General features: G+C 44.4%; 1 protein-coding gene across 13 annotated transcripts in view; it reads left to right on the top strand.

The window, feature by feature from the left end:
- The window catches only part of LOC126986109 (nuclear receptor coactivator 1-like), a 180,413-nt gene that overhangs the window by 110,411 nt on the left and 42,502 nt on the right, over nt 1–27,500 (top strand). For 12 of the 13 annotated variants that reach the window (XM_050841860.1, XM_050841834.1, XM_050841815.1 and 9 more), the window contains 3 exons: nt 4,807–4,908; nt 11,905–12,058; nt 26,000–26,119. In XM_050841860.1, the coding sequence (XP_050697817.1) occupies nt 4,820–4,908; nt 11,905–12,058; nt 26,000–26,119 (363 nt within the window). In that variant the 5' untranslated portion in view covers nt 4,807–4,819. Of the gene's footprint in view, nt 1–4,806; nt 4,935–11,904; nt 12,059–25,999; nt 26,120–27,500 lie in introns of all 13 variants that reach the window. The other variant, XM_050841882.1, reaches the window with a different exon arrangement.

Consider the following 27,500-nt stretch of genomic DNA (forward strand, 5'->3'; position numbering starts at 1 on the left):
TGTTCTATGTTATGTTATGTTATTTGTCTGTTATGTTATTCTGTCTTATGTTATTCTGTCTATGTTATGTTATTCTGTCTGTTATGTTATTATGTCTGTTATGTTATTCTGTCATGTTATGTTATTTGTCTATGTTATGTTATTTTGTCTGTTATGTCTGTCGTCTTTTCTGTTCTCTTGTTCTTGTTTTCTGTGTCTTTTCGTATGTTGGTTTTCGTTTTCTATTCATCTATCGTATATTTTATGTCTCGTTTTATCTGTTCTATTTTGCCTCCCAGTCCTTGCTTTCTCTGTGTTCTCTCGTCTCTTGTTTTTGTTTTCTGCGTTTCTATCGTCTATTGTGTCTTATTCCTTATTTTCTGTCTTCTATCGTCTATTGTTTTGGTTGTCTGAACATCTATCGTCTATTCTGTCTGTTCTATCGTCTATTGCTTTGGTTGTCTGAACATCTATCGTCTATTCTGTCTGTTCTATCGTCTATTGTTTTGGCTGTCTGCTCTTCTATCGTCTATTCTTCCTGCTGTTCCCTGCCTTCTGTCTGTTCTATCGTCTATTGTTTTGGCTGTCCGCTCTTCTATCGTCTATTCTCCCTGCTGTTCCCTGCCTTCTGTCTGTTTTATCGTCTATTGTTTTGGCTGTCTGCCCTTCTATCGTCTATTCTCCCTGCTGTTCCCTGCCTTCTGTCTGTCCTGTCGTCTATTGTTTTGGCTGTCTGCTCTTCAATCGTCTATTCTTCCTGCTGTTCCCTGCCTTCTGTCTGTCCTGTCGTCTATTGTTTTGGCTGTCTGCCCTTCTATCGTCTATTCTCCCTGCTGTTCCCTGCCTTCTGTCTGTCCTGTCGTCTATTGTTTTGGCTGTCTGCTCTTCAATCGTCTATTCTCCCTGCTGTTCCCTGCCTTCTGTCTGTCCTGTCGTCTATGTTTTGGCTGTCTGCCCTTCTATCGTCTATTCTCCCTGCTGTTCCCTGCTTTCTGTCTATCCTATCGTCTATTGTTTTGGCTGTCTGCCCTTCTATCGTCTATTCTCCCTGCTGTTCCCTGCTTTCTGTCTGTCCTGTCTTCTATTGTTTTGGTTGACTGCTCTTCTATCGTCTATTCTCCCTGCTGTTCCCTGCTTTCTGTCTGTCCTGTCGTCTATTGTTTTGGCTGTCTGCTCTTCAATCGTCTATTCTTCCTGCTGTTCCCTGCTTTCTGTCTATCCTGTCGTCTTATATTTGCTGTCTTCTCATCTGTCTTCCTTCTGTCTGCGGTTGTGGCTGAGGGGGAGGTTGACGCCCCGGCCCCTCCAGCCCCGCCCCGCCCCGCCCAGCCCCGCCAGGCCCAAGCAAGCGGCGCGGTGACCACAAACTGCCTTGGGTCACGATGGCTTGCAGGAGGAGGAGGAGGAGGAGGAGGAAATAAAGTATGAAGAGTGAGGAAGAATAGGGATGAAGGAGGAGGAGGAGGAGGTGGATTGGAACAGTAGGAAGAGGAGGTTCGTTTGATAGGAACAAGAGAAGAAGATAAGGAAGGAAGGGGGCGTGGCTAGAGTGGGAGGAAGAAGAAGAAGACGGAGGAGGAGGAGGAGGGCAGGCGAGGAAGAAGCAAGACTCAGGAAGAAAAGCCGTCTGCAGTAGATGGAAGAAGACGAGGAGGAGGAGGAGGAGGAGGAGGACAGGAGAAGAAGAAACTAGACTCGTAAGGAAGAAAAGCTGTCTGCGGTAGAAGGAAGAAGAAGACGGAGGAGGAGGAGGAGGAGGAGGACAGGCGAGGAAGAAGCAAGACCCAGCAAGAAAAGCCGTCTGCAGTAGATGGAAGAAGACGAGGAGGAGGAGGAGGAGGAGGAAAAGTGGGGAAGAACAGGAGGAGGTGAAGGGAGGCGTGGCTGACTTGCTTTGCGTGGGAGGAGGAGGAGGAGGAGGAGGAGGAGGCAAGCAAGCAAGCACGCACCACCCACGCCGCACTCCCTTCACTCCAGTTCGTTCGGGAGTAAGTCAAGAATTATCGCCCTTTGTCTTATACGGGTATGTCCCAAGCCCTCTCGCACTATAAGTGACGCCACCGTTACCAACTCAAAACCCAATGGCAGCTTATAAGGAGTTTCCACCGTGTCCCAAAAATCCCAGCTATTATTAACTCGAAACCCAACGGCAGCTTCTACTTAATTGTTCTTCGCTTTCAATGTGTTTCAAGCTCTCCCTCTCTCATTAACAGCACACAAACAACCGGCAGCTTCTACTTAATTGTTCTTCGCTTTCAATGTGTTCCAAGCTCTCCCTCTCTCATTAACAACACACAAACAACCGGCAGCTTCTTCTAAAACGTTCTTCGCTTCCGTTGTGTTCCAAGCTCTCCCTCTCTCATTAACAACACACAAACAACCGGCAGCTTCTTCTAAAACGTTCTTCGCCTTCTTTCTGTTTCAATATCTCCCTCATTTAAGAGACGTCAGCCATTGCCAGCCCAAAAACAAACTGCAGCTTCTAACCAGTTCTTGCCTTGTCAATTCCACATGCTTCACATCTAGTTGTAGCTTTCTTGGTTAATTTGCGCTGTGATCTTACTAATATGTGCTGCATGTCGACATTAACCCATCAAAGAGGTGCATAGCAAGCTTGTTATAGGGAACGGGGACTGGCTAAGTGACTGATTTTTTTAATTTTTTTATTATTATTACATCAAAGGAGACAGCTCAAGGGCACATAAAAAGGAAACAATAATAAAAAAAAAGCCCGCTACTCGCTGCTCCTAAAAAGAATCCAAAGAGGGGTCAATTTCTGGAGATGTCCCTGTGGTAGTTCATATGAAGGGAATAGTTTAGGAAGGGAAAGCTTTGGATACTGATAAAGGTTTGGTATTAAAGTTTATTGCTAGTTCTTATAATAATCTAGATATTGATTCTACGCCATCTTTCTCTGTCAATAGCATCACCACCACCACCACCACCATCACCACGCATCAAAATTTATTACTAGTTCTTATAGTAATCTTGACATTTATTCTACGCCATCTTTATCTGTCAATACCATCACCATCACCACCACCACCATCACCATCACCACGCATCAAAATTTATTACTAGTTCTTATAGTAATCTTGACATTTATTCTACGGCATCTCTCTCTGTCTATAGCATCACCATCACCACCACCACCATCACCATCACCACGCATCAAAATTTATTACTAGTTCTTATAGTAATCTTGACATTTATTCTACGCCATCTTTATCTGTCAATACCATCACCATCACCACCACCATCATCACCACCACCACCATCACCATCACCACGCATTAAAATTTATTGCTATTTCTTATAATAATCTTGGCATTTATTCTACGCCATCTTTTTTCTGTCAGTAGCATCACCATCACCACCACCATCATCACCACCATCACCACAACGCATTCAAAATAAGAGAAAGAAAAAAAAAATTGGACCGTGATTAGGTGTGGAGAGAGAGAGAGAGAGAGAGAGAGAGAGAGAGAGAGAGAGAGAGAGAGAGATTGGGATGGATAAGGCACAGTCACCTTCTCCGTCTTCTTCTTCTTCTTCTTCATCTTCGTCTTCTTCTTCTTCTTCTTCTCTTGACAACGAAAGAAAGGAAATGGGACAAAAAATAATTAAAATCCTTAAAAAATATAAAAAAGCAAGGAAAATAAGAAAGAAAAACTCGACTGTCTTTTTTTTCCTACTTTCAAACACGTCGTGACTCATTGGGAAATAAAATGTTTGAAGGAAAAATAGGAAATAAAAGAAATATTTTATAAAACAGTACTCCAGTCAGCCGCCAGTCAGCAGCCTTTTGTTTTTCCTTTTTTTTTTTTTTTGTGCCATGATTTCGTGCGTGGGTTTGACATGAGGGGAACAACGAACGAAAGGAAGGGAAGGGTAGGTAGGGTAGGGAAGGGAAGGGAATGAAAGGGAAGGAGAAAGCAAGAAAAGAGAATGGAAGGGACGGGAAGGGTTGGATAAGGTAAGGTAAGGTAAAGTAGGATAGGGAAGGGAAAGGAAGAGAAGAGAAGGGAAGGGAAGGGTAGGATAAGGTAGGGTAGGGTAAGGTGGGGTAGGGTAGGAAAGAGAAGGGAAAGGAAGAGAAGGATAGTGAAGGTACGCAGGGTAGGGAAGGGAAGAGAATGGAAGGGTAGGGTAGGGAAGGTAAGGGAAGGAAAAAATAATACTGGCTGCTTCTTTAAACACGTGAAATGGCAGGTGTGTGTGTGTGTGTGTGTGTGTGTGTGTGTGTGTGTGTGTGTGTGTGTGTGTGTGTGTGTGTGTGTGTTAAACTTCAATCTAATCTATTTATTCTTATTTTCCAAGCAGGTATTCATATATATTATCAAGTTCATTTAGTAGTAGTAGTAGTAGTAGTAGAAGCTGTTATCATCGTTTTACAGGCTCAATTTTCCCTTTTAATTCCTATTGGGCTTTCCATTTTTCTTCCTTACTCCGAAGTGATCATAAGGGAATAGCATTAAAAGGGAGACTGAAGGCCTTCGCATAGTCCACTGCTCAGTCTCCTTCGCTAGTAAGAGTGGACTAAGAGCCGATTTCACAGTCCAACACAGTGTCTTCGTAACAGCCCGAACCAAACTATAGAATCCCATACAATCCAAAATGGTGAGGTCTTCGATGCCACACTAAATACACAAGACTTTTCCTGTATAGTTTCATCAAATTTGTGAACTTAAATATAAACACCAGACACTATACAAGGAAATTTCGAAGGCTCTGGTATTGGTTTGGGAGCTTACTAACCGATCATGGGGAACTGTGAATCTGGCCCTAAGAGTGAGTACTAACGTGTCCCCCCTCTGTGTGTTCCAGGCTGGGCCCGTGTATGCAGGACCCGGCATGGGTCAAAATGAGCTCACCCGCCCAGGTCAACAAAAAGAGGAAGAAAGCAGACATCAAGCCTCAGTCCCAGCTGTGAGTACGACGACGACGACCATTTAGTACGCACCCAATTCCTCCCATCTCTTATGACTGTCCATTTAGTACGCACCCCCCACTCCCTCTCACTCTCTTGGTCTCTCTCACACCCAACCAGTATCAGTTTCTGTAGGATTTATAATGTAGTTTCTCTCTCTCTCTCTCTCTCTCTCTCTCTCTCTCTCTCTCTCTCTCTCTCTCACACACACACACACACACACACACACACCATGGACCAGTGTTGTTGCAGAAAGATTGGTAAGTTTTCCTCACTCGTGCGTGGCGTGGAGAGCTTACAAATGCTGCTCCCTGCGTTTGTGTCCTTAAAGTATTCAGTCATCCCAGAAACACATAGGAGGAGGAGGAGGAGGAGGTATAGGGGAAAAAATAAAGCAGAAGCCATTATATTTATAGTTGTCTCAAAAGCACATAGTAATAGTAGTAGGAGGAGGTATAGAAGAAGAAGAAGAAGAATCGTATAGTCATCTCAGAAACACACATTAGTAGGAGGAAGAAGAGGCATAGAAGAAGAAAGAAACACAGAATAAGACGAAGAAAATAGAAGAAGAAGAAGAGAGTGAAAAAATCATAGCCAACACACAACCACAGAAGAACAAGAAGAGGAGAATAGAGTAAAGAAGAAGAGAAAGAGGAAAAAAATCATAGCCAACACGGAAACACAGAAGAACAAGAAGAGAATAAAGAAGAAGAAGAAGAAGAAGAAAAGTCATATAGTCTCCCAGAAACACGTATTGCTTAGTGAATGACGTCAGGCTCGCAAGAATGAAGAAGAAGAAGAAGAATATAGTCTCCCAGAAACACGTATCGTTTAGTGAATGACGTCAGGCTCGCAAGAATGAAGAAGAAGAAGAAGAAGAAAAAGGAGAAGAAGAAGAATCATAAAGTCTCCCATAAACACGTATCGCTTAGTGAGGGACGTCAGGCTCGCAAGAATGAAGAAGAAGAAGAAAAAGAAGAAGAAGAATCATAAAGTCTCCCATAAACACGTATCGCTTAGTGAGGGACGTCAGGCTCGCAAGAATATAAAGCCAACTTATCCTTTGAGGCACACGACAGCTGAGCGGCGCATCCTGTCCCCGCTTGTCGCGTAATGGGGCTTTTTTTCCTCGCCCTGACTCATAGCAGTGACACAGAGAATGAACACACACACACACACACACACACACACACACACTAACAGTAACACTAACTTACTAACGTACTTCCTTACCTTACCTTACCTTACCTTACATACAGACACACACACAGACAGACAGACCTTACCTAACCTTACCTTACCTTACCTTACCTTACCTAACCTTACCTTAGCTAACCTCGCTTAACCTTACCTTAGCTAACCTAACCTAACCTAGCCTTACCTTACCTTAGCTAACCTAACCTAACCTAACCTAGCCTTACCTTACCTTAGCTAACCTCACCTAACCTAACCTAACCTAACCTAACCTAGCCTTACCTTACCTTAGCTAACCTCACCTAACCTAGCCCTACCTCACCTAACCTAACCTAACCTAACCTAGCCCTTATCTAACCTAACCAAACCAAACCTACCTACCTACACACACACACACACACACACACACACACACACACACACACACACACACACACATAGCCCACCACTTCAAACAGGATACAGACCAACCCAACACATCACAACGCAATACAAATTTCCGTCTCAATAGCGAAGGAAGGAAGTCAGTCAGCCGTTTCCAGCGAGGTATTTCCTAGGCCTTGCTTTATTTAGGTCACTGCTGACGCCACGACCGAGGAAGAGAAGAGGAGGAGGAGGAGGAGGAGGAAGAGCATTAGCAGTCTGTGAAAGGGTCTTATGGTAGGCGAGACAAGCGTACTGAGTAGTGATGCTGATAGTGGTGATGGTGATGGTGGTGGTGGTGGTGGTGGTGGCGGTGTTGATAGTGATGGTGATGGTGTTGTAACAGGAAGCCTTTTAATATGTTCGGAGTGAAACTTAAACGGGTCTTGCAAATGTAGTAGTAGTAGTAGTAGTAGTAGTAGTAGTAATAGTAGCAAGAGTAGAAACAATGGTAGTAGAATAGGATATGTAGTAGTAGTAGTAGTAGTAGTAGTAGTAGTAGTAGCACAAACCGCGTAAGTCAAGACGTAAGTAAGTACTGTCCATTAATCACTCAGTCAGGGCAATAGAGTGAGTGCGTGCGTGTGTTGGTAATCTCGTTAGTAACTGTGGCTCTGGGTGATAACATTCGGGTTGTGGTGGTGGTGGTGGTGGTGGTGGTGACATGATAAGGCAGTGTCCCAGGCTATTGTAGAGGGCACTTGCGGTCTTATCAACCCGTGTCCATAACCTGAATATTGTGTGTCCATATCAATCAGTCCTCCTCCTCCTCCTCCTCCTCCTCTTCTCTTTTTATTCCTTCTGCTTCTTTATCTATTTTTGTCCATCTATTTTTGTCCTTTTGTATTTTTTTGTCCGTACCTGGCAGAATTTGTCCCCCTCTATTTTTGTCCTTTCGTCTCTTTTTTGTCCGTACCTGTCAGAATTTGTCCCCCTCTCTATTTTTGTCCTCGTCTTTTTTTATTTTTTTTATTCATTTATTTATTTTTTTATTTATTTTATTTTTTTTGTCCATACCTGCCAGAATTTGTCCCCCTCTCTATTTTTGTCCTTTCGTCTTTTTTTGTCCGTACCTGTCAGAATTTGTACCCCTTTCTATTTTTGTCCTTTCGTCTTTTTTTGTCCGTACCTGTCAGAATTTGTCCCCCTCTCTATTTTTGTCCTTTCGTCTTTTCTTGTCCGTACCTGTCAGAATTTGTCCCCCTCTCTATTCTTATCCTTTCGTCTTTTCTTGTCCCTACCTGTCAGAATTTGTCCCCCTTTCTATTTTTGTCCTTTCGTCGTTTTTGTCCCTACCTGTCAGAATTTGTCCCCATTGGCCTGGTTACGTTTTTTGTCCCTATCTACCTAAATTGCTGTCCCTTGTCTTTTTGTCCCCATCAACCTGTATTTGTCCCCTTATCTATTGCTGTCCCTATTGGCCTCGATGCTCTTTTTTTTTTTGTCCCTTTCAACCCTATTAGGTGTGTCCCTATCTACGTAAGTACGTCTGCCTATTTCTCCCTTATTTAAACTCGATAATGATTACGTCACTATCAACTTTTATATTTGTCCCTATCAACCTAAGTAAGAGATAAAACGAAATACTACTATCACTACTACTACTACTACTACTACTACTGTTGCTACTACTACTATTATCAATCTGCATTCTCTCATCAGCGTCAACACCTACATAAAAAAACTCCCACACCGCTTCCTAAATTCACAAGGTAGGAGATAAATACTCTTGTATCTCGTTTACAAGCAATTAAGGTTCATGGGAGCGACGTGGCTGTAGTAGTAGTAGTAGTAGTAGTAGTAGTAGTAGTAGTAGTAGTAGTAGTAGTGTCACTATACAAAAGAACAGCAACTCTCAGCATTCCATCTGTAGTATTGATTTCAACACACACACACACACACACACACACACAAGCAAGCGATCAGAACAAGACAGGTGTTTATATATAGATTTTTTTTGATCATGTGAAGAAAAAAGTTAAGCAAAATTTAAAAGGACGAACCAAGATATGCGTGTATGTATGTATCTATGTGTGTGTGTGTGTGTGTGTGTGTGTGTGTGTGTGTGTGTGTGTGTGTGTGTGTAGGTAGCCCGTCGGTAACAGTAAGAAAATGACCCCCTTATGGAGAGAGGTCACGGCCGCTTCAGTAAGGCAAGGAAGGAAAGGACGTAAGGAAGGAAGGGAAGGTATACACGACGGGACAGGCTGGGCAGGCAGGGCAGGGCAGGCAGGCGGGAAGGTCAACGCTCTGTGCCAAGGTCAAGCTGGAAGTCCTGCGTCACGTGGTGTGTGTGTGTGTGTGTGTGTGTGTGTGTGTGTGTGTGTGTGTGTGTGCGCTCTACGACTTAATGCGTTCACGGTATTTAAATAGAATATGATTTTTTAAAATTTATTTATGTAGCTAGTAGTAGTAGTAGTAGTAGTAGTAGTAGTAGTAGGAATGGTTGTAGGGATAGTAAGAGGAGTAAGTAGTAGTCGTAGTAGTAGTAGTAGTAGTAGTAGTAGTAGTAGTAGTAGTAGTAGCAGTAGTAGTAGTAGTAGTAGTAGTAGTCGTCATGGTGGTGGTAGTGGTTATGTTTATCAATTTGTATAATCTGATAACAGAGAGAGAGAGAGAGAGAGAGAGAGAGAGAGAGAGAGAGAGAGAGATATGACGTCATTCCATAGTCATTGTCAGCAAGCACGAACCTTCGGAATAATAATAATAGTAATAAAAATAGTAAAGAATAACTAAGTATGTAAATAACGATGTAAATATATAGACTTTACCGCAATATATACTCCCCCCCTCTCTCTCTCTCTCTCTCTCTCTCTCTCTCTCTCTCTCTCTCTGTTATAACAAAGTCGTAATATTTCCAGGAATTTTGACGTCACTGGCTCGCCTCGCAATTTCCTGCCGCCCATCGTGTAGCAGTCGTAGTAGTAGTAGTTATGGTAGTAGTAGTAGTAGTAGTAGTAGTGGTGGTGATGGTAGTAGTAGTAGTGGTAGTGGCAGTGGTGGTGGTGGTGGTAGTAGAAGTCATAGTAGTGGTAGTAGTAGTAGTAGAAGGTGTTTAAAGATCTACCATATACAACCTACCCTAACAAATACCCAAATCGTTGCCCTGTGCTTATATTCCTTAAAATCATATAGGCTTCCTTACTAATGAGACTTTCTATCTAACAAAGTGAGGCCTTTCTCGTTGATGTCTACCATAAGTTGCTGGCTGCCACGTAATAGATAGATAGAGAAATCCAAATAAATTTACATAGATATTCATACCACACAGACACATGGTCCAAACTAGGTGGTCAGTCCTTTAAACTAAATTACATTACAACAAAAAATGGCCTAATGATCAACAAGACTGTATTTCTGCCTTTTATAGTGGTTGTCGTGGTGCAGGAAATGACTCGAGTTTTTTTCAATGCGTCAGTCAGTCGTGTTGCACTGGACTGCTGAAGGAGGGAGTTTGTTCCGTCCTCGCGCTACGACATTGGTGAAGAAAAATAAGAGTGGTTCAGTCTGAATATATTTGTTTACACTGAAGTTTTGTGCCGTTATTTCTTGTACCAAACATGTCAGAGAGAGAGAGAGAGAGAGAGAGAGAGAGAGAGAGAGAGAGAGAGAGAGAGAGAGAGAGAGAGAGAGAGAGAGAGAGAGTGTGTGTGTGTGTGTGTGTGTGTGTGTGACAGACAGACAGACAGACAGACAGACAGACAGACAGACAGACAGACAGACAGACAGACAGACAGACAGACAGACTGTGTGTGTGTGTGTGTGTGTGTGTGTGTGTGTGTGTGTGTGAGAGAGAGAGAGATTGTTTGCATCTCCTCGTCTCTGTGTGTGTGTGTGTGTGTGTGTGTGTGTGTGTGTGATATTATTTTTCTTCCCTACTCTGCCTGCTGCCGTGGTGGTGGTGGTGGTGGTGTTTACGGTAATGACGTGCGGTGGTGTTGTTCTTGGTGGTGATGATGGTGATGGATGGCGGAGGTGATGGTGGTGGTGGTGGTGGTGGTGGTGATAGCCGATTGAGTTTCAGGAAAGACATCAACTCCAGACACACACACACACACACACACACACACACACACACACACACACACACTCTCTCTCTCTCTCTCTCTCTCTCTCTCTCTCTCTCACTTCCCCATTTTTTTCCCCCTTTCCCATCTCCATCATCCCCTTGACCTCTCTTCCCCTTCTCTTCCCCTTCCCACGCTCTCTTCCTCTTTTTTCCCTTCCCTTCAGCCCTTTGACATCCAGAGAGGTTATCTGAAGGCCTATATATACTGGCATTGGCTCATCCCTATGCTACCCCAATCCCTTATGCAAGAGTTAACCAGCATCTTTATTCTTTCATCCTTTTTCTGTATCTTTTATGCAAGAGTTAACCAGCATCTTTATTCTTTCATCCTTTTTCTGTATCTTTTATGCAAGAGTTAACCATCATCTCTATTCTTTCATCCTTTTTCTGTCCCAATCCCTTATGCAAGAGTTAACCATCATCTCTATTCTTTCATCCTTTTTCTGTCCCAATCCCTTATGCAAGAGTTAACCATCATCTCTATTCTTTCATCCTTTTTCTGTCCCAATCCCTTATGCAAGAGTTAACCACCATCTTTCTTCCATCTCTATGCAAAAGTTTACCAGCATCTTCATTTTTTCATCCCTACAGTGTCCAAATCCCTTATGCAAGAGTTAACCAGCAACTTCATTGTTTCATCCCGCTTGCAAAAGTTAACCAGCATCTTCAGTTTTCTCATCCTTATAGTGTTCAAATCCCTTATGCAAGAGTTAGACCAGCTTTATCATTCTTTCATCCCTGTGCTGTCCCAATCCCATATACAGGAGTTGACCAGCATCTTCATTCTTTCAGCCCTCTATGTTATTTTGAATGTCTATATATACTGGTCCTGATAACACTTCTCTTTCTCCCCCTCCAACTCCGTAATGCAATAGTTAACCAGCTTCTTCAATATGTCAACCCTCTATGTTATTTTGAATGTCCATATACACTGGTCCTGATAACACTTCTCTGTCTCCCCCTCCAACTCCGTAATGCAATAGTTAACCAGCTTCTTCAATATGTCAACCCTTTATGTTATTTTGAATGTCTATATACACTGGTCCTGATAACACTTCTCTTTCTCCCCCTCCAATTCCGTAATGCAATAGTTAACCAGCTTCTTCAATATATCAACCCTTTATGTTATATTGAATGATGTCTATATATACTGGTCCTGATAACACTTCTCTTTCTCCCCCTCCAACTCCGTAATGCAATAGTTAACCAGCTTCTTCAATATGTCGACTCTTTATGTTATATTGAATGATGTCTATATATACTCTTCTTGATGTTAATTTTCCTTTCTCTCTTTCTCTCCGTCCCTCAGAAACAAGTGCCTTAATGAGAAGAGGCGTCGCGAGCAGGAAAACACACACATTGAAGAGCTGGCAGAGCTAATCCAGGCCAGCATCGCTTCTGACATGAGCTCGCTCTCTGTCAAGCCCGACAAGTGCGCCATCTTGCAGCAGACGGTCAACCAGGTGAGTGTTCGACGCTGCTTTTGTAGAGGGCGTATTATTGAACCTTGCGGCGCCTAAGCACACATTAAAACACGCTGTCGTAGGAGTTTTGTGGATTTCCAGGGGTAGTTCTATGTCCCTGGTGGTAGTGTGACCCTTCTTCCGTACCATGAACCTAAGGGAACGCTCATTTGTCAAGGCTGTCGTGGGAGTTTTGTGGATTTCCAGGGGTAGTTCTATGTCCCTGGTGGTAGTGTGACCCTTCTTCCGTACCATGAACCAAAGAAACACGTATTTGTCAAGGCTGTCGTGGGAGTTTGTTATGTCCCTGGTGGTAGTGTGACCCTTCTTCCGTACCATGAACCAAAGAAACACGTATTTGTCAAGGCTGTCGTGGGAGTTTTGGGCATTTCCAGGGGTAGTTATATGTCCCTGGTGGTAGTGTGACCCTTCTTCTGTACCATGAACCTAAGGGAACGCTCATTAGAACCCGACTGATCTCCTTTTTGGCCTTTGGAAATAGTTGGTGCAAGAGGAAGAAGCGGCTTAGAACACGTACCTTTGCTTTTTTGTACCTGTGTGTGGGGGGGAGGGGGGGGGGGAGGGGAAGGGGAAGGGAAACTGAATGAGGAAAGGGGAGGAAGTATGTGTCAACGAAGACGTGTGTACAGCGTGTTGTTATGATTTCCTTGCTCTCCCTCCTTCCCTGTCTCCATTCTTCCCTCCCTGGTGGAAGATTGAGACAAGGGAGAGAGAGGGAGAAAGGGAGGTAAGAAGAGGGAGAAGGAGGTAGGGAGGTAAAAGAAGGGAGATAGAAGAGGAAGGAGAGGAAGAGAAGAAGGAAGGTTTGGGAGAGGAAGGAGAGAAGAAAGGAGGAGGAGGGAAGAGAAAGAGAGAGGAGAGGAGGAAGAAGAGGGAGAGGGAGGCTAAGACGAAGGAAGGTAAGGAAGGAAGGAGAGGAGGAAAGGAAGGAAGGAAGGAGGAGGAGGAGGAGGAGGAGGAGGAGGAGGAGGAGGAGGGTTGCGTCACGGCTGCTCCCACCTGTTGCTGACGAGGCAGGAGGAGGAGGAGGCAACATCGCTCACCACCACCACCACCACCACTATCATCATCATCACCACCACCACCATTATCATCACCACCACCACCACTATCATCATCACCACCACCAGCAACGTTATCACCAACTTCATCATCACCACCACCACCATCTCTTCCGCTTTCCTGTGCCGTCCTTACCCTGTTTCTCTCTCTCTCTCTCTCTCTCTCTCTCTCTCTCTCTCTCACGGGAAGGGAAAGAAATGGATGGGAAGGGAAGGAAATGGATGGGAAGGGAAGAGATGGGAAAGGAAGGGAAATAAATGGATTAGAAGGGAAGGGAAGGGACGGGAAAGGAAAGGAATGGAAGGGACGGGAATGGAAGGAAAAGGAAGGGAAGGGAAAAGAAGGGAAGGGACGGGACGGGAAGGGAAAGGAATGGAAGGAAAAGGAAGGGAAGGGAAAAATAATGTGATGGAAATAGAATTTTAAAGGAAGGGAAACGTGAAAATTATGAAGGAGAGAGAGAGAGAGAGAGAGAGAGAGAGAGAGAGAGAGAGGAAGTGGGGAGGGAGGAAGTTAAGAAAGGGAGAGATAGGAGGGCTTGTTCCGAGAGAGAGAGAGAGAGAGAGAGAGAGTGCGCTGATGGCCTTGTAAGCGGTGGTTCGCCTCTCTCTCTCTCTCTCTCTCTCTCTCTCTCTCTCTCTCTCTCTCTCTCTCTCTCTGGAACATTTTAGAAGGAAACGAGAAAGAAATGAAGGAAGGAAGGAAGGAAGGAAAAGAAGGAAGGAAGGAAGGGACAGACAGAAAGAAAAGAGAAGGAGGGAAGGAAGAAAGGAAATAAAGAAGGAAGAGAGAAAAAAACAAAATTGGGTAGAAAAGAATTATAGAAAGAAGGAAGGAAGGAATAAATAGGAAGGATAGGAAGAAGGAAATGGCAACCAGATAGAAAGAAAAAAAAGAAAAAAATATAGAAAGGAAAGAGAAAGAGAAAAAGTAAAAAATAAAAGGGAAAAAAACACCTGGAATTTAAACCCTAATCAACAGGTGTATAGGAAACGAGGAGGAGGAGGAGGAGGAGGAGGGGGATGGGGGGGCTACCCGTGACAAATTGGGTAAGGAATTAGGCAAGGTAAAGTAAGGTAAGGACGCGCGTGTGTGTGTGTGTGTGTGTGTGTGTGTGTTTATAATGGTACAGATTGGTTAGATTGTGTCAGGACAGGCGTGTGTGTGTGTGTGTGTGTGTGTGTGTGTGTGTGTGTGTGTGTGTGTGTGTGTGTGTGTGTGTGTGTGTGTGTGTGTGTGTGTGTGTGTGTGTGATTTTATGAACTGTATTTTTTTTATTCATTTATTTTCAACGTTCTATCCACCTCCTCCTCCTCCTCCTCCTCTTCTTCTTCTCCTCCACATCCTCCTCCATCTCGATATAATCCTCACGCAACTTCCTCCACTTACCTCCACCTCTCTCTCTCTCTCTCTCTCTCTCTCTCTCTCTCTCTCTCTCAAGTGTTATGGTTTGTGAATCCAAAATACTCTCCTCCTCCACCTCCTCCTCCTCTTCCTCCTCATCTCTTTATAAGCTTCCTCTTTTTCCCTCAACCACCGCCTCCTCATCTCTCTCTCTCTCTCTCTCTCTCTCTCTCTCTCTCTCTCTCTCTCTCTCTCTCTCTCTCATTTCTTCTTTTTCCTTCTCTTTCTCTCCCTCCTCCTCCTCTTCTTCCTCTTTCTTCCCTTCTCTCTTATCTCCCCTTTTCGTTTCTCTCCCTCCTCTTTCTTTTTATTTCCTTCTCTTCCTCCTTTACTCTTTTCCTATTTCCCTCCTTTCTTTCCTTCCTTCCTCCTTCTTTCTCTTCCATCTCCATCTTTTTCCTCCTCTCTTCTCTTCTTTCCTCTCTTATGCAATTCCTTCCTTCCTCCTTTTCCTTCCCTTCCTTTCCTTTCCTTCCTTTTTTTCCCTTTCCTTCTCTCCCTTTCACGTCACCGCCCACACGTCTTTCCTTATCTCTCTCCTCCTCCTCCTCCTCCTCCTCCTCCTCCTTCTCTAATCTCCACATACCTTCACCCTTTGCTAACTCTCAATGTATATGATGGAGATGATGGAGGTGATGGTGATGACGGTGGTGTTGATGGTGTTGATTTGATGACGTTGGTGGTGGTGGTGGTATGGGGGGGTGAGGGGATTGTGGGAACCTGCGTCATAATTCCCCCCTCTCTCTCTCTCTCTCTCTCTCTCTCTCTCTCTCTCTCTCTCTCTCTCTCTCTCTCTGTTATCTAATATATTTCCGCTTATTTACATTTTATTCGCGTGGATGTGTGTGTGTGTGTGTGTGTGTGTGTGTGTGTGTGTGTGTGTGTGTGTGTGTGTGTGTGATGGGGTCAGGCACCTTCTTGTCACGACCTTTGACCTTTGCTCCCGCTTCCCCTACCCCCCATTTTCCTCCTCCTCCTCCTCCTCCTCCTCCTCCGGTCACTGTCCTTCCGTGACTGCGCAGGTCATTCTAGAAACAACAACAGTAACGATAATAATAATAATAATAATAATAATAATAATAATAATAATAATAATAATGGTAACTACTACTACTACTGCTACTATTACTACTACTACTACTACTACTACTACTACCACCACAACTACTACTACTACTACTACTACTACTACTACCTCCACAACTACTACTTCTACTACTACTACTACTACTACTACTACTTCTATTACGTCATTTTCACCTATATGATATGTGGAAGGGAAAGGGGAAGGAAAGGAAGGAGGCAGAGGGGAAGTAATATGAAGGAAGGGAGAGGAGGAAGGGGAATAGAAGAGGTGGTTTTGAGGAGGAGGAGGAGGAGGAGGAGGAAGAAGGTTGTGTGGGCGTGAGAAGAAGAGGAGGAGGAGGAGGAAGATGGTTGTGTGGGCGTGAGAAGAGGAGGAGGAGGAGGAGGAATTGCGTAAGTATAGATAGTAAGTAATGATGGTGATGATGATGATGGAAAAGAAGAAGAAGGAAGAAGAGGAGGAGGAGGAGGATTTGCATAAGTATAAAGAGTAAGTAAAGATGATGATGATGATGATAGAAAAGAAGAAGAAGGAGAAAGACGAGGAGGAGGAGGATTTGCATAAGTATAAAGAGTAAGTAAAGATGATGATGATGATAGAAAAGAAGAAGAAGGAGGAAGAGGAGGAGGAAAAAGGCATAAAAAGCTTCGATAGTAAACATGATAAGGACGATAAGAAGAAAAAGAGAATAAGGAAGAGGAAAAATAATTAGTAAAAGAACAAGGAGAATAACACAAAAGAAGAAAAAAAAACACGATTGCATAATAGAAGGAAAAGAAAATAACAACAAAGAAAGAAAACAATAAGAAAAACGAAGATAAATTTGATGTAGAAAAAGAAAACAAGAATGAGAGGAAGAAAACATTTAAAACAACATCAACAACAACAAGATAAAAAAAGAACAAGAAAAACGAAAAACAAAGAAAACAAGCATGAGAGAAAGAAAACATTAAAACAACAACATCAAAACACTCATAACATCAACAACAACAAGATAAATAAAAAGAACGAGAAAAATAACAACAATACCTCCATTAACAACAACAAGAGCTGACAATGCTGACACGGAGAAGAAGAAGAGAAACAAGAGGAACATCTACGTCAGCATCAGAAGGGTCGGGGTGGGATCGGGAGGGAGTCGGGATGGGGTCGGGGTGGCGGGCGTCCTGTCGTCAGCGAGGCGTCAGCAGCATCGGTCCTGTGGCGGCGCCGTTGTCATGGAGTGAGTCTCTGCCACGGCGCATGACCCCCCCCTGGCGCCCGATGGAGGAGGAGAAGGAGGAGGAAGGGAAGACCAGGAGGAGGAGGATAGAGAATAGGGAATGGTTGGGGGAAGAAGAGGAGGAGGAGGAGGAGGAGGAGGAAGGGAAGACTAGGTGTAGGAGGATAGAGAATAGGGATTGGTTGGGGGAAGAAGAGGAGGAGGAGGAGGAGGAGGAGGAGATAAAATAGGAAATGGTTAGAGGAAGGAAGAAGAGGAGGAGGAGATAAAAGGGGTGAGTTAGAAGGAGGAGGAGGGGAAGACCAGGAGGAGGAGGATAGAGAATAGGTAATGGTTGGGGGAAGAAGAGGAGGAGGAGGAGGAGGAGGAGGAGGAGGAGGAGGAGGAGGAGATAAAATAGGAAATGGTTAGAGGAAGGAAGAAGAGGAGGTGGATATCAAAGTGGAAGGTTAGAAGGAAGAGAAGAAGGAGGAGGAGGGGAAGACTAGGAGGAGATAGGAGATTGTTGGAGGAGGAGACCAGAGGGAGGAGAAGGAGAAATAGGAGACAGAAACTTGGACTCATGGGGGAGGAGGAGAAGGAGGAGGAGGAGGGTTTCATGGGGGCATACATAAGGTATACATAGTTAAAGGAGGAGGAGGAGGAGGGGGGGTAAGGGAGGGAGGATAGCATTCATGTGAATCTCTCTCTATCTCTCTCTCTCTCTCTCTCTCTCTCTCTCTCTCTCTCTCTCTCTCTCTCTCTCTCTCTCTCTCTCCCCCCCCCCCATGACGAGGAGAGAGAAGCGGTCGATAGGCAGACGGGAGGGAAGTTAGAGAGAGAGAGAGAGAGAGAGAGAGAGAGAGAGAGAGAGAGAGAGAGAGAGAGAGAGAGAGAGAGAGAGAGAGAGAGAGAGAGAGAGAGAGAGAGAGAGAGAGAGAGAGAGATAAGGAAGAAGGAATTGAGGCAGGGAGAAAGAGGAAGGAAGGAAGGGGGCGAGAGAGGAGGAGGAGGAAGACGAAGACGAGTGCAGTGGCTAGCATGTTCGTCACACAACCAAGAGGTCCAAGGTTCGATACCCAGGCACACACACACACACACACACACACACACACACACACACACACACACACACACACCTCCTGCCACCCGACGCGCCTCCCCCGCCCGCTTCACCAGACACCACAACAAACTCACCCCCTTCAGTGCGCCGCGAATTGACCGTTTCAAACGACGCGCAGTGCCAGCGATAGTGCCGATGATAAACAATGCCCAGCAGTGACAGTCAAACAGATTAGCACCTCGCCGCCACCCTCTACGTGCCCCCTCACACCACCCTCCCTCCCCCTTTTGTCTCTGTCTTTAGCTCTCCCAAACCACCTCCCACCCTCTCCCTCCCTCTAGTGTAGCCTATTTAGCATTAGTTTATTGTATTTTTAATTTGTATATTTTGAGCCTAACGGTTGCCATGCATTAATAAACCTGTTATTATTATTATTATTATTATTATTATTATTATTATTATTATTATTATTATTACACACACACACACACACACACATTCAGGCATCGTTTTGCACGTGTCAGAACCTTAAACTTAATGAAAAAGGAGGAGGAGGAGAATTTAAAGAGGAGCAGATATGAGAGAAGAAACGAGAAGAAAATGGAAGAGAGAGAGAGAGAGAGAGAGAGAGAGAGAGAGAGAGAGAGAGAGAGAGAGAGAGAATGTTAGGTTAGTTTGTTACCTAAGGCTGGGTCAAGTCAGGTTAGGTTAAGTTAGGTGAGGTTAGGTTAAGTTAGGTGGGGTCAGGTCAGGTTAAGTTAAGTAAGGTGAGGTTAGGTCTGGTATGGGTTAGATAAGGTTAGGTAAGGTTAGGTAAGGTAAGGTAAGGTGAGGTTAGGTCTGGTAAGGGTTAGATAAGGTTAGGTAAGGTTAGGTAAGGTAAGGTAAGGTAAGGTAAGGATAGTCTGGGTTAGATAAGGTTAGTATAGATTGGGTTAGGTCACACACACACACACACACACACACACACACACACAGATACAATACACACACAAACATGCACATAGAGATAGATTACACACACACACACACACACACACACACACACACACACACACACACACACACACACACACGAGGCCAGTCACCTCGCCTCTGTCTTCCTCTCCTCCGCGTTCCCGTCGCCATGGTAACCAACTGCACATGCACCACTCTCTCTCTCTCTCTCTCTCTCTCTCTCTCTCTCTCTCTCTCTCTCTCTCTCTCTCTCTCTCTCTCTCTCTCTCTCTCTCTTCCCTTATCCTTAGCCTGTTAGAAGGAAAGGAGGAGGAGGAGGAGGAGTGCTGTTGTGAATAGAGGATGAAGAGAAGGAGGAGGAGGAGGAGGAGGAGGAGGAGGAATATTACCAACAGGCAAAAATAGCAGGAAGAGAGTGAGAGCGAGGACAGGAGGAGTAGGAAGAGGGTGGGAGGGGGGGGGGGGTATATCAATAGAAATAACCAGCTATTTAGAAACTTATCCAGATTTTTCTTGAAGGTGTCTATCGTGTTGGCACTCACCACATGACTGCCAGACTTGTTCCCTTCCCTTCCTTCCTTCCTTCCTTCCTTCCCTCTTCCCTTCCTACTTTACTTCCCTACCTCCCCTCCTTTCCTTTCCCTTCCCTTCCCATCCCTTCTCTTCTTCCTGCCTTCCCTCTCTTCCTTCCTTCCTTCCTTCCCTCTTCCCTTCCTACTTTACTTCCCTTCTTTCCTTCCTACTTTACTTCCCTTCCTCCCCTCCTTCTTTCCTTTCCCTTCCCTTCCCATCCCTTCTCTTCTTCCTGCCTTCCCTCTCTTCCTTCCTTCCTTCCTTCTCCCTACCCTTCCTTCTTCCCTTCCTCCCCTTCCCTTCCTTCCTTTTCCTTTCGTTCCTCTCATCCACCACTGTTCGTTAACCAATTCTTGTCTTTCTTGTCTAATTCTTTCTATAAACCAATTCTTGTTCTGTCTTTAGTGAAATCTTAATCTATTCCTTCCTAAACCCATTGCTACTTGTCCTACCCTTTCGTTCTTACTGCCAGAAGCTTATTGATATGGCCCTTGAATTACTTGAGAATGTACAGCGCCGCGCCACGAAGATGATACCATCACTGAGGACGAAGCCCTATGAAGAGCGACTCAAGCGACTCATCCTCTTCACGTTGGAAAAGAGACGACTGCGGGGAGACATGATACAAGTCTTTAAGTACCTGAACAAGCTCAGCAACGTTGATCACTCCAAGCTCTTCACGCTACAAACTAACCTGAGAACAAGAAACAACGGAAAAACAATTCAAGCAAAGCGATGCAATACCGACATCGGCAGGAGTTATTTCTCGAATAGAGTGGTTCCCTGCAGAAGTGGTTAGCGCAGAGAGCATCAACTCATTCAAGAATCGCATTGATCGCCACTTTCCAAGAGTAGGTACACGAGTGCTTTAATCCTTCCCTGCAAGCCACTCCTATGGCAAACGGATTGATTAAATCATTGAAAGCAGGCAGCCTAGTACTGAGCCAACAGGCTTTCTGCTGCCTGCTGGTCCATGTTTCCATGTTTCCTACTCCCGGATCGATACCTCTCTCCCCGTCCAAAGATTCTTAAGCCACGTGGCAAACTTGAACCACGTGGGAAGGAAAAGGAGTCCTCGTGAACGGAAGAGGAAGGGAAGGGAGAGGAGGAGGAGGAGGAGGGGAGAGGAAAGGGAGGGTAGATAGAGATAGAGGGAGGAATAGGGGAAAGGGAGATTTGATACGGAGGGAAGGGAATATAAGGAAAGGAAAGGAAAGGGAAGGAAAGGGAAGGAAAGGAAAGGGAAGGGAAGGGAAGGGAAGGGAAGGGAAAGGAAAGGAAGGGACGCATGGTAATATTTGTGGTGGTGGTGGTGATGGTGGTGTTAGTGGTAGTGACAGTAGTGGTGATGTTATGGTGGTGATGATGGTGATGTTAGTTATATGGTAGGTCGTGAGAGGTGGTGATGTTAGTGGTGTTGTGGTGGTGATGATGTTAGATAATGGTAGTGAGTCTTGTGGTGCTGGTGTTGTTAGTGGTAGTGGTGTTGTGGTGGTGGTGGTGGTGGTGGCAGGTGGTGGGGGCAGGATGACAGGTGGTGGTAGAACAGATGTGGAGTGGACTCACCTGTGTTTCTCTCTCTCTCTCTCTCTCTCTCTCTCTCTCTCTCTCTCTCTCTCTCTCTCTCGCTCGCTCGCTCGCTCGCTCGGTCATTTCTTTTCCTCCCTTTCCTTTCCTTTCCTTTCCTTCCTCTATCTTTCCTTCTTCCTTCCTTTCTCCTCCTCCTCCTCCTCCTCCTCCTCCTCCTCCTCCTCCATGTCACACTCTGTCGACAAAAGAATATATAGAAGGAGGAGGAGGAGGAGGAGGAGGTATTGTATGGGGAATTCAGTAAGAGAAGGTCGCTAATGTAAAAGTCAAACACCACCACCAACACCACCACCACCATCACCACCATCACCATCACCACCACCACCACCATCACCAACAACACCACTCACATAGACCTCAACACCATTTTGCAACATACAGTTTCATCAATATACAAACAAGAGTAAATAATAATAATAATAATAATAATAATAATAATAATAATAATAATTGCATATTCTACCTCTTATATACTTCCTCATTCTTCTCTCTCTCTCTCTCTCTCTCTCTCTCTCTCTCTCTCTCTCTCTCTCTCTCTCGTAATGGGTGATAAGCAGAGGTAATGAAGGAGGAGGAAGAAGAAGAAGAGGAGGAGGAGGAGGAGGAGGAGGAGGAGGAAAAAATGAAGAGGAGTAGAAGGGAAGGAAAATGGAAGGAAGAGGAAGAGGAAATAGGAAGGAAACAGAGATGAGGAGGAGGAAGAAGAGGAGGAGGAGGAAGAAGAGGAGGAGGAGGAGGAGGAGGAGGAGGAGGAGGAGGAGGTGAAAGGACGGATGAAGGAAGGTCAGTTTCTGTGTGTGTGTGTATGTTTGTGTGTGTGTGTGTGTGTGTGTGTGTGTGTGTGTGTGTGTGTGTGTGTGTGTGTGCTGGGAGCTCTTTGGCGGTGTTATGCATACCCTCCGCGGTGGTGTTGAGAGCGGGATGGTGGTGTTGAGCGGTGGTGGTGGTGGTGAGGCATTAGAATGATTAGCAAGGTGGTGGTGCATTCCATTGGTGGTGGTGGTGATGGTGCGGTGGTGTTGTAATAGTGGTGTTGAAGAAGTGGTGATGGTGGTGTGGTGTTGTGGTGATGTTAAGTGAAGTTAGTGGTAATGCAAAATATGTGGTGTAGTGGTGTTAAGAAAGTGGTGTTGAATCAGTGGTGTTGTGGTGTTGATAGTACCTGGTGTTACTTTTTTTTTTTTTACTTTAATTAAAAAAACGAAGGAAAGAAAATAAAGAAAATAATATGTATGTTTGATCATTATTATTATTATTATTATTATTATTAGTAGTAGTAGTAGTAGTAGTAGTAGTAGTAGTAGTAGTAGTAGTAGAAGTAGTAGTAGTAGTAATAGTTATTGTTGTTGTTGTTGTATCATCATCTACAATTCTTCTTTTAGGACAGTGTAGGATAGTCTAGGGCAGTGTAGGACAGGACAGTTCAGGACAGGGTAGGACAGCATAGGATAGTGTGGGACAGTTCAGGATAGTGTAGGATAATATATGATAGCGTAGGACAGTATAGGATAGTGTAGGACAATATATGATAGCGTAGGACAGTGTAGGACAGCTCAGGATAGTGTAGGACAGCTCAGGATAGTATAGGACAACTCAGGACAGCATAGGATAGTGTGGGACAGTTCAGGATAGTGTAGGATAATATATGATAGCGTAGGACAGTACAGGATAGTGTAGGACAATATATGATAGCGTAGGACACTGTAGGACAGCTCAGAATAGTGTAGGACAGCTCAGGATAGTATAGGACAACTCAGGACAGCATAGGATAGTGTGGGACAGTTCAGGATAGTGTAGGATAATATATGATAGCGTAGGACAGTATAGGATTGTGTGGGACAATGTATGATAGCGTAGGACAATGAAGGACAGCTCAGGATAATGCAGGACTGCTCAGGATAGCATAGGACAACTCAGGACAGCTCAGGATAGTGTAGGACAGCTCAAGATAGTGTAGGACAGTGTAGGATAGTGTAGGAGAGGATAATGAAGTCAGGGCGACCATCGATCCTTACTGCCATGACGACCACGACCCCCCCCCTCCCCCCTTACAACCCCCCCCCCCCCCCTCCTCCTCCTCCTCCTCTTCCTTCACCACGTTTTCCCTTTCCCATGCATACATCCCCCTTAACCTCCTCCTCCTCCTCCTCCTTCTCCTCCTACCCCCCTCTTCTCTCTCTCTCTCTCTCTCTCTCTCTCTCTCTCTCTCTCTCTCTCTCTCTCTCTCTCTCTCTCTCTCTCTCTCTCTCTCTCTCATACACGGCTCTATGATAAGCTTGATGGGTTAGGTCGGGGGAGGAGGAGGAGGAGGAAGAGGAGGAGGAGGAGAGGAAGAAGATGAGGAAGTTATGGTATATGAAAAACAGTTCCTCCTCCTCCTCCTCCTCCTTCATCTTCTTCTTCTTCTTCTTCTTCTTCTTCTTCTTCTTCCTACTAACTAACTAACTAACTAACTAACTAACTGACTGACTGACTGACTGACTGACTGACCGGCTCGCTACACGTCCCATCTCTTGTATCGACTGCTGACATGCCTGACTGGTCGACTGAGAAGTGACTGGTTGAGTTGACTGACTGGTTGATTGGCTGTGTGAATGATCGGTTTGCCGCGTGGGTGAATGCGTGGCTGACAGGTTGACGGAGCGAGGAGCCGACTGGATGCGTGGAGGATGAGGGTTTGCATGGCTGACTGGCTGACTGGTTGACTGTGTGGGTGAGTGGTTGATTTTGGGGTTGTAACTTTGTATGGCTGACTGAATCTATCTATCTATCTATCTTTGTACTTTCGACTGACTGGTTGTATGTCTATTTATCTATTTCGTATCTAACTATCTATCGATCTATCTAGTATCTACGTACCCACCTGTCTATGTCTATCCTGTTGACTGTTTTAAGTGTCTGTGTCATTGTCTCTCTCTCTCTCTCTCTCTCTCTCTCTCTCTCTCTCTCTCTCTCTCTCTCTCTCTCTCTCTCTCTCTCTCTCTCTCTCTCATTGGCTGTCTATCTGTCTGGTTTTCTGGCCCTGTGGTTGTGTGGCTGACTGGTTGGCTGACTGGCTGGCTGGCTGTTTATCTATCTGGTTGACTGCGTGGCTGTGTGGCTGGCTGGCTGTCTATCTATCTGGTTGACTGCGTGGCTGTGTGGCTGGCTGGCTGTCTATCTATCTGGTTGACTGCGTGGCTGTGTTGCTGGCTGGCTGTCTATCTATCTGGTTGACTGCGTGGCTGTGTGGCTGGCTGGCTGTCTATCTATCTGGTTGACTGTGTGGCTGGCTGGCTGGCTGGCTGTGTGGCTGGCTGGCTGTGTGGCTGGCTGGCTGTGACGTGCTAACCTATTTCCAGCCATTTCATCAGTTGTCGTCATGGTAACCAGCATCCAGACCACACCTCGCCTCCTGCCTCGGCCTCTCTCTCCCTCACACACACACACACACACACACACACACACACACCTGTCATACGCGAGCTACAGGTGTTCATTGGAAGGGGGGATGTTAGGTCTTTTTGACGCGTCCCATATGTATACCTGTTATTTACGCGATTTGTACACCTGTTGGTTGGGTTTCATGTGTTTGTAGTGCGTTCCAAGTCTGTTTTATTGCGTTCCAAGCCTGTATAGTATGTTCTGATTGTGTGTTAAGCATTCCAAACCTGTTTGACTCGTTCCAAACCTGTCTCAATGCATTCCAAACCTGTCTTATCGTAATCCAAAACTGTCTAGTGCGTTCCAACCCTGTCAAACGCATCCTAAGCTTGCCAAACCCATTCCAAACCTGTAAAGTGCATTCCAAGTCTCTTCTGCATTCTAAGCCTATTCTAGCGCATTCCAAATCTGATTAAGCATTCCAAACCTGTTCTATTGCATTTCAAACTTATCTTACGTATTCCAAACCTGTCCAGTGCATTCCAAACCTGTCTAGTGCATTCCAAACCTGTTTTACGCATTCCAAATCCGTCTTACGCATTCCAGACTTGTATAACGCATTCCAAACCTGTTACCGTCTCTTTGTGTCGCTTTATATTATTTTTTTATCCTTTTTTTCTCTTATGTTTCTTTCTTTTATTTTTTTTCTTCCATTAATGAAAGTGACTGAGCGTTCATTGTTAAAAAAAGAAATATTAATGTGCGTTTAGTTGGGAAAGGTCAGGAAAGGTTGATTAATCTACTGTGTTATATCGAGAGCTTAATGTTTTTGTTGTTAACTCTCTCTCTCTCTCTCTCTCTCTCTCTCTCTCTCTCTCTCTCTCTCTCTCTCTCTCTCTCTCTCTCTCTCTCTCTCTCTCTCTCTCTCTCTCATATGCTGTACCGTGAAAAAAAAGTTTATTAATTACTAAATCATCGTAACTTATAATTATCTGAAGTATTAAAAAGTAACACATTCATTTAATTAGTTTTAACACTATTATTATTACCTGTGTGTGTGTGTGTGTGTGTGTGTGTGTGTGTGTGTGTGTGTGTGTGTGTGTGTGTTCTTGTATTTCTATCGACTACAAATAAGAAAAAAATAATGTGTGCAATGTCTTGTTACCAATACAATACTAACTTCCTTTTAAATAACTCAGAAACTCAATTTTTTTGCGGCCATTAACTAACTATATGTACGTCCATGTATGTTTGTGTAGGTGTAATTAAATACGCCTGTGTGTGTATGTGTTTGTTTGTACGTAACTATATATACTCCTCTCAGTGTGTGTGTGTGTGTGTGTGTGTGTGTGTGTGTGTGTGTGTGTGTGTGTGTGTGTAATGATATCTCGTGGTCTATACGATACTGATTTTCTTTTAACTAACTCACTAACTAACTTTCGTGGTCAATAAACAAACTATATATATACGCCAAGATGTGTGTGTTTGTGTGTATGTAATTATGTATACGCCAATATGTGTGTGTTGGCGTGCGTGTGTGTGTGTGTGTGTGTGTGTGTGTGTATCTATCCCACTCCGCTCAGCTGGTGGTTCACGCTCCTCTCTCTCTCTCGACCGCAGATACGGCGCATCAAAGCCTCGGAGGGAGCAGCGGGGGAGTCGGCCGTGCAGCAGGGTGAAGTGTCCTCCTCCAGACCCTCACTGCTGCCCACCCAACGCCTGGGACCCCTACTGCTCGAGGTAACGCCCCCTTGCACCTGCTGACACCACCTGTTGACACGACCCTCACTCAGTCTGTGTTAACGTATTCCAAAACTGTTTCAACGCATTCTAACACTGTCTAAAAAGCATTCCAACCCTGTTTCCTCTCTCGTTACTCTTTTCCTCTTTCTCCTTTTATCATTTATAGGCAACGCCCCCCCCCCTTCCCCCCCCCCCCCCACACACACACACACACCTGCTGACATCACCTGCTCATATCACACTCGTCACTGGTCACGTGTTCCCTGTTTGAGTTATTGTTTCTAATCTTTACTCATGTAGAAATCACTCCTGCTGACACGATCTGCTAATATCACTGCTTACTGCTTCTGTCTGCTTATATTACATCGTCACCCGTCACTTCTCTCAACGAATGGTCGAATCAAACTCCTGCTTACTGCTTTCTGCTTGACGGATATACACACGATTAGTATTATCATTTCTCTTGAACGAATGAAGAACTCCTCACTGCTTCTCTGCTGACACGATCTGCTTTTATCACTGCTTACTGCTTCTGTCTGCTAATATTACATCACTTCTCTCAAGGCATAATCAAATGAAACTCCTGCTTACCGCTTTCTGCTTGACGTTTATACACACGACTAATATTATCATTTCTCGAACGAATGAAGAACTCCTGCTCACTGCTTCTCTCTGCTTGTGGTCTACCTGCTTCCATCTCCACCTGTCACTTATCGCCACTCAATCTTAGTCTGCTTATCAGTATTATCAACGTAAGGAACACTATCACTACTTACTGCTCACGCCTCCACCTGCTTGAGTCTTTCCCTATCTCCAACGTGACCTGCTTAACATATTTTTCATTATTCTTGTCTATTCTCTACTTCTCTATCCTCTATTTCTATTTCTATTTCCTCTATCTATTAGTTTTTTAATTATATCTATTTCTATTTCTATTCCTATTTATTTTATATTTATCTATCTCCTCTATCTTCTATTTTATATTTCTATCTACTTTTTATTTATCTATTTCCTCTATCCACTATCAATTCTCTATATTTATCTATTTTATACTTATCTATTTCCTTTATCTATCTGTTTCCATCTATTCTCTATTCCTCTATCTCTAACGTAACATTCCAGCCTGTATTTTCCACTATCTACATCTATTTCTCTATTGCTCTATTCTCTGTCTATTCTCCTTCTATCCTCCCAACATCTACTTTCCATTTCCTATCTAACCTTAACATCCAAATTCTGCTCTATCCTCCTCTATTGTCTATTGCTCTAATCTGTCTATTTTCCATCTATCCTCCCAACATCTACTTTCCATATCCTATCTAACCTTAACATCCAAATCCTCCTCTCTCCTCCTCTATTCTCTATTCCTCAAATATAT

The sequence above is a fragment of the Eriocheir sinensis genome, chromosome 5, assembly GCF_024679095.1.
Source record: "Eriocheir sinensis breed Jianghai 21 chromosome 5, ASM2467909v1, whole genome shotgun sequence".
Classification (NCBI taxonomy): Eukaryota; Metazoa; Arthropoda; class Malacostraca; order Decapoda; family Varunidae; genus Eriocheir; species Eriocheir sinensis.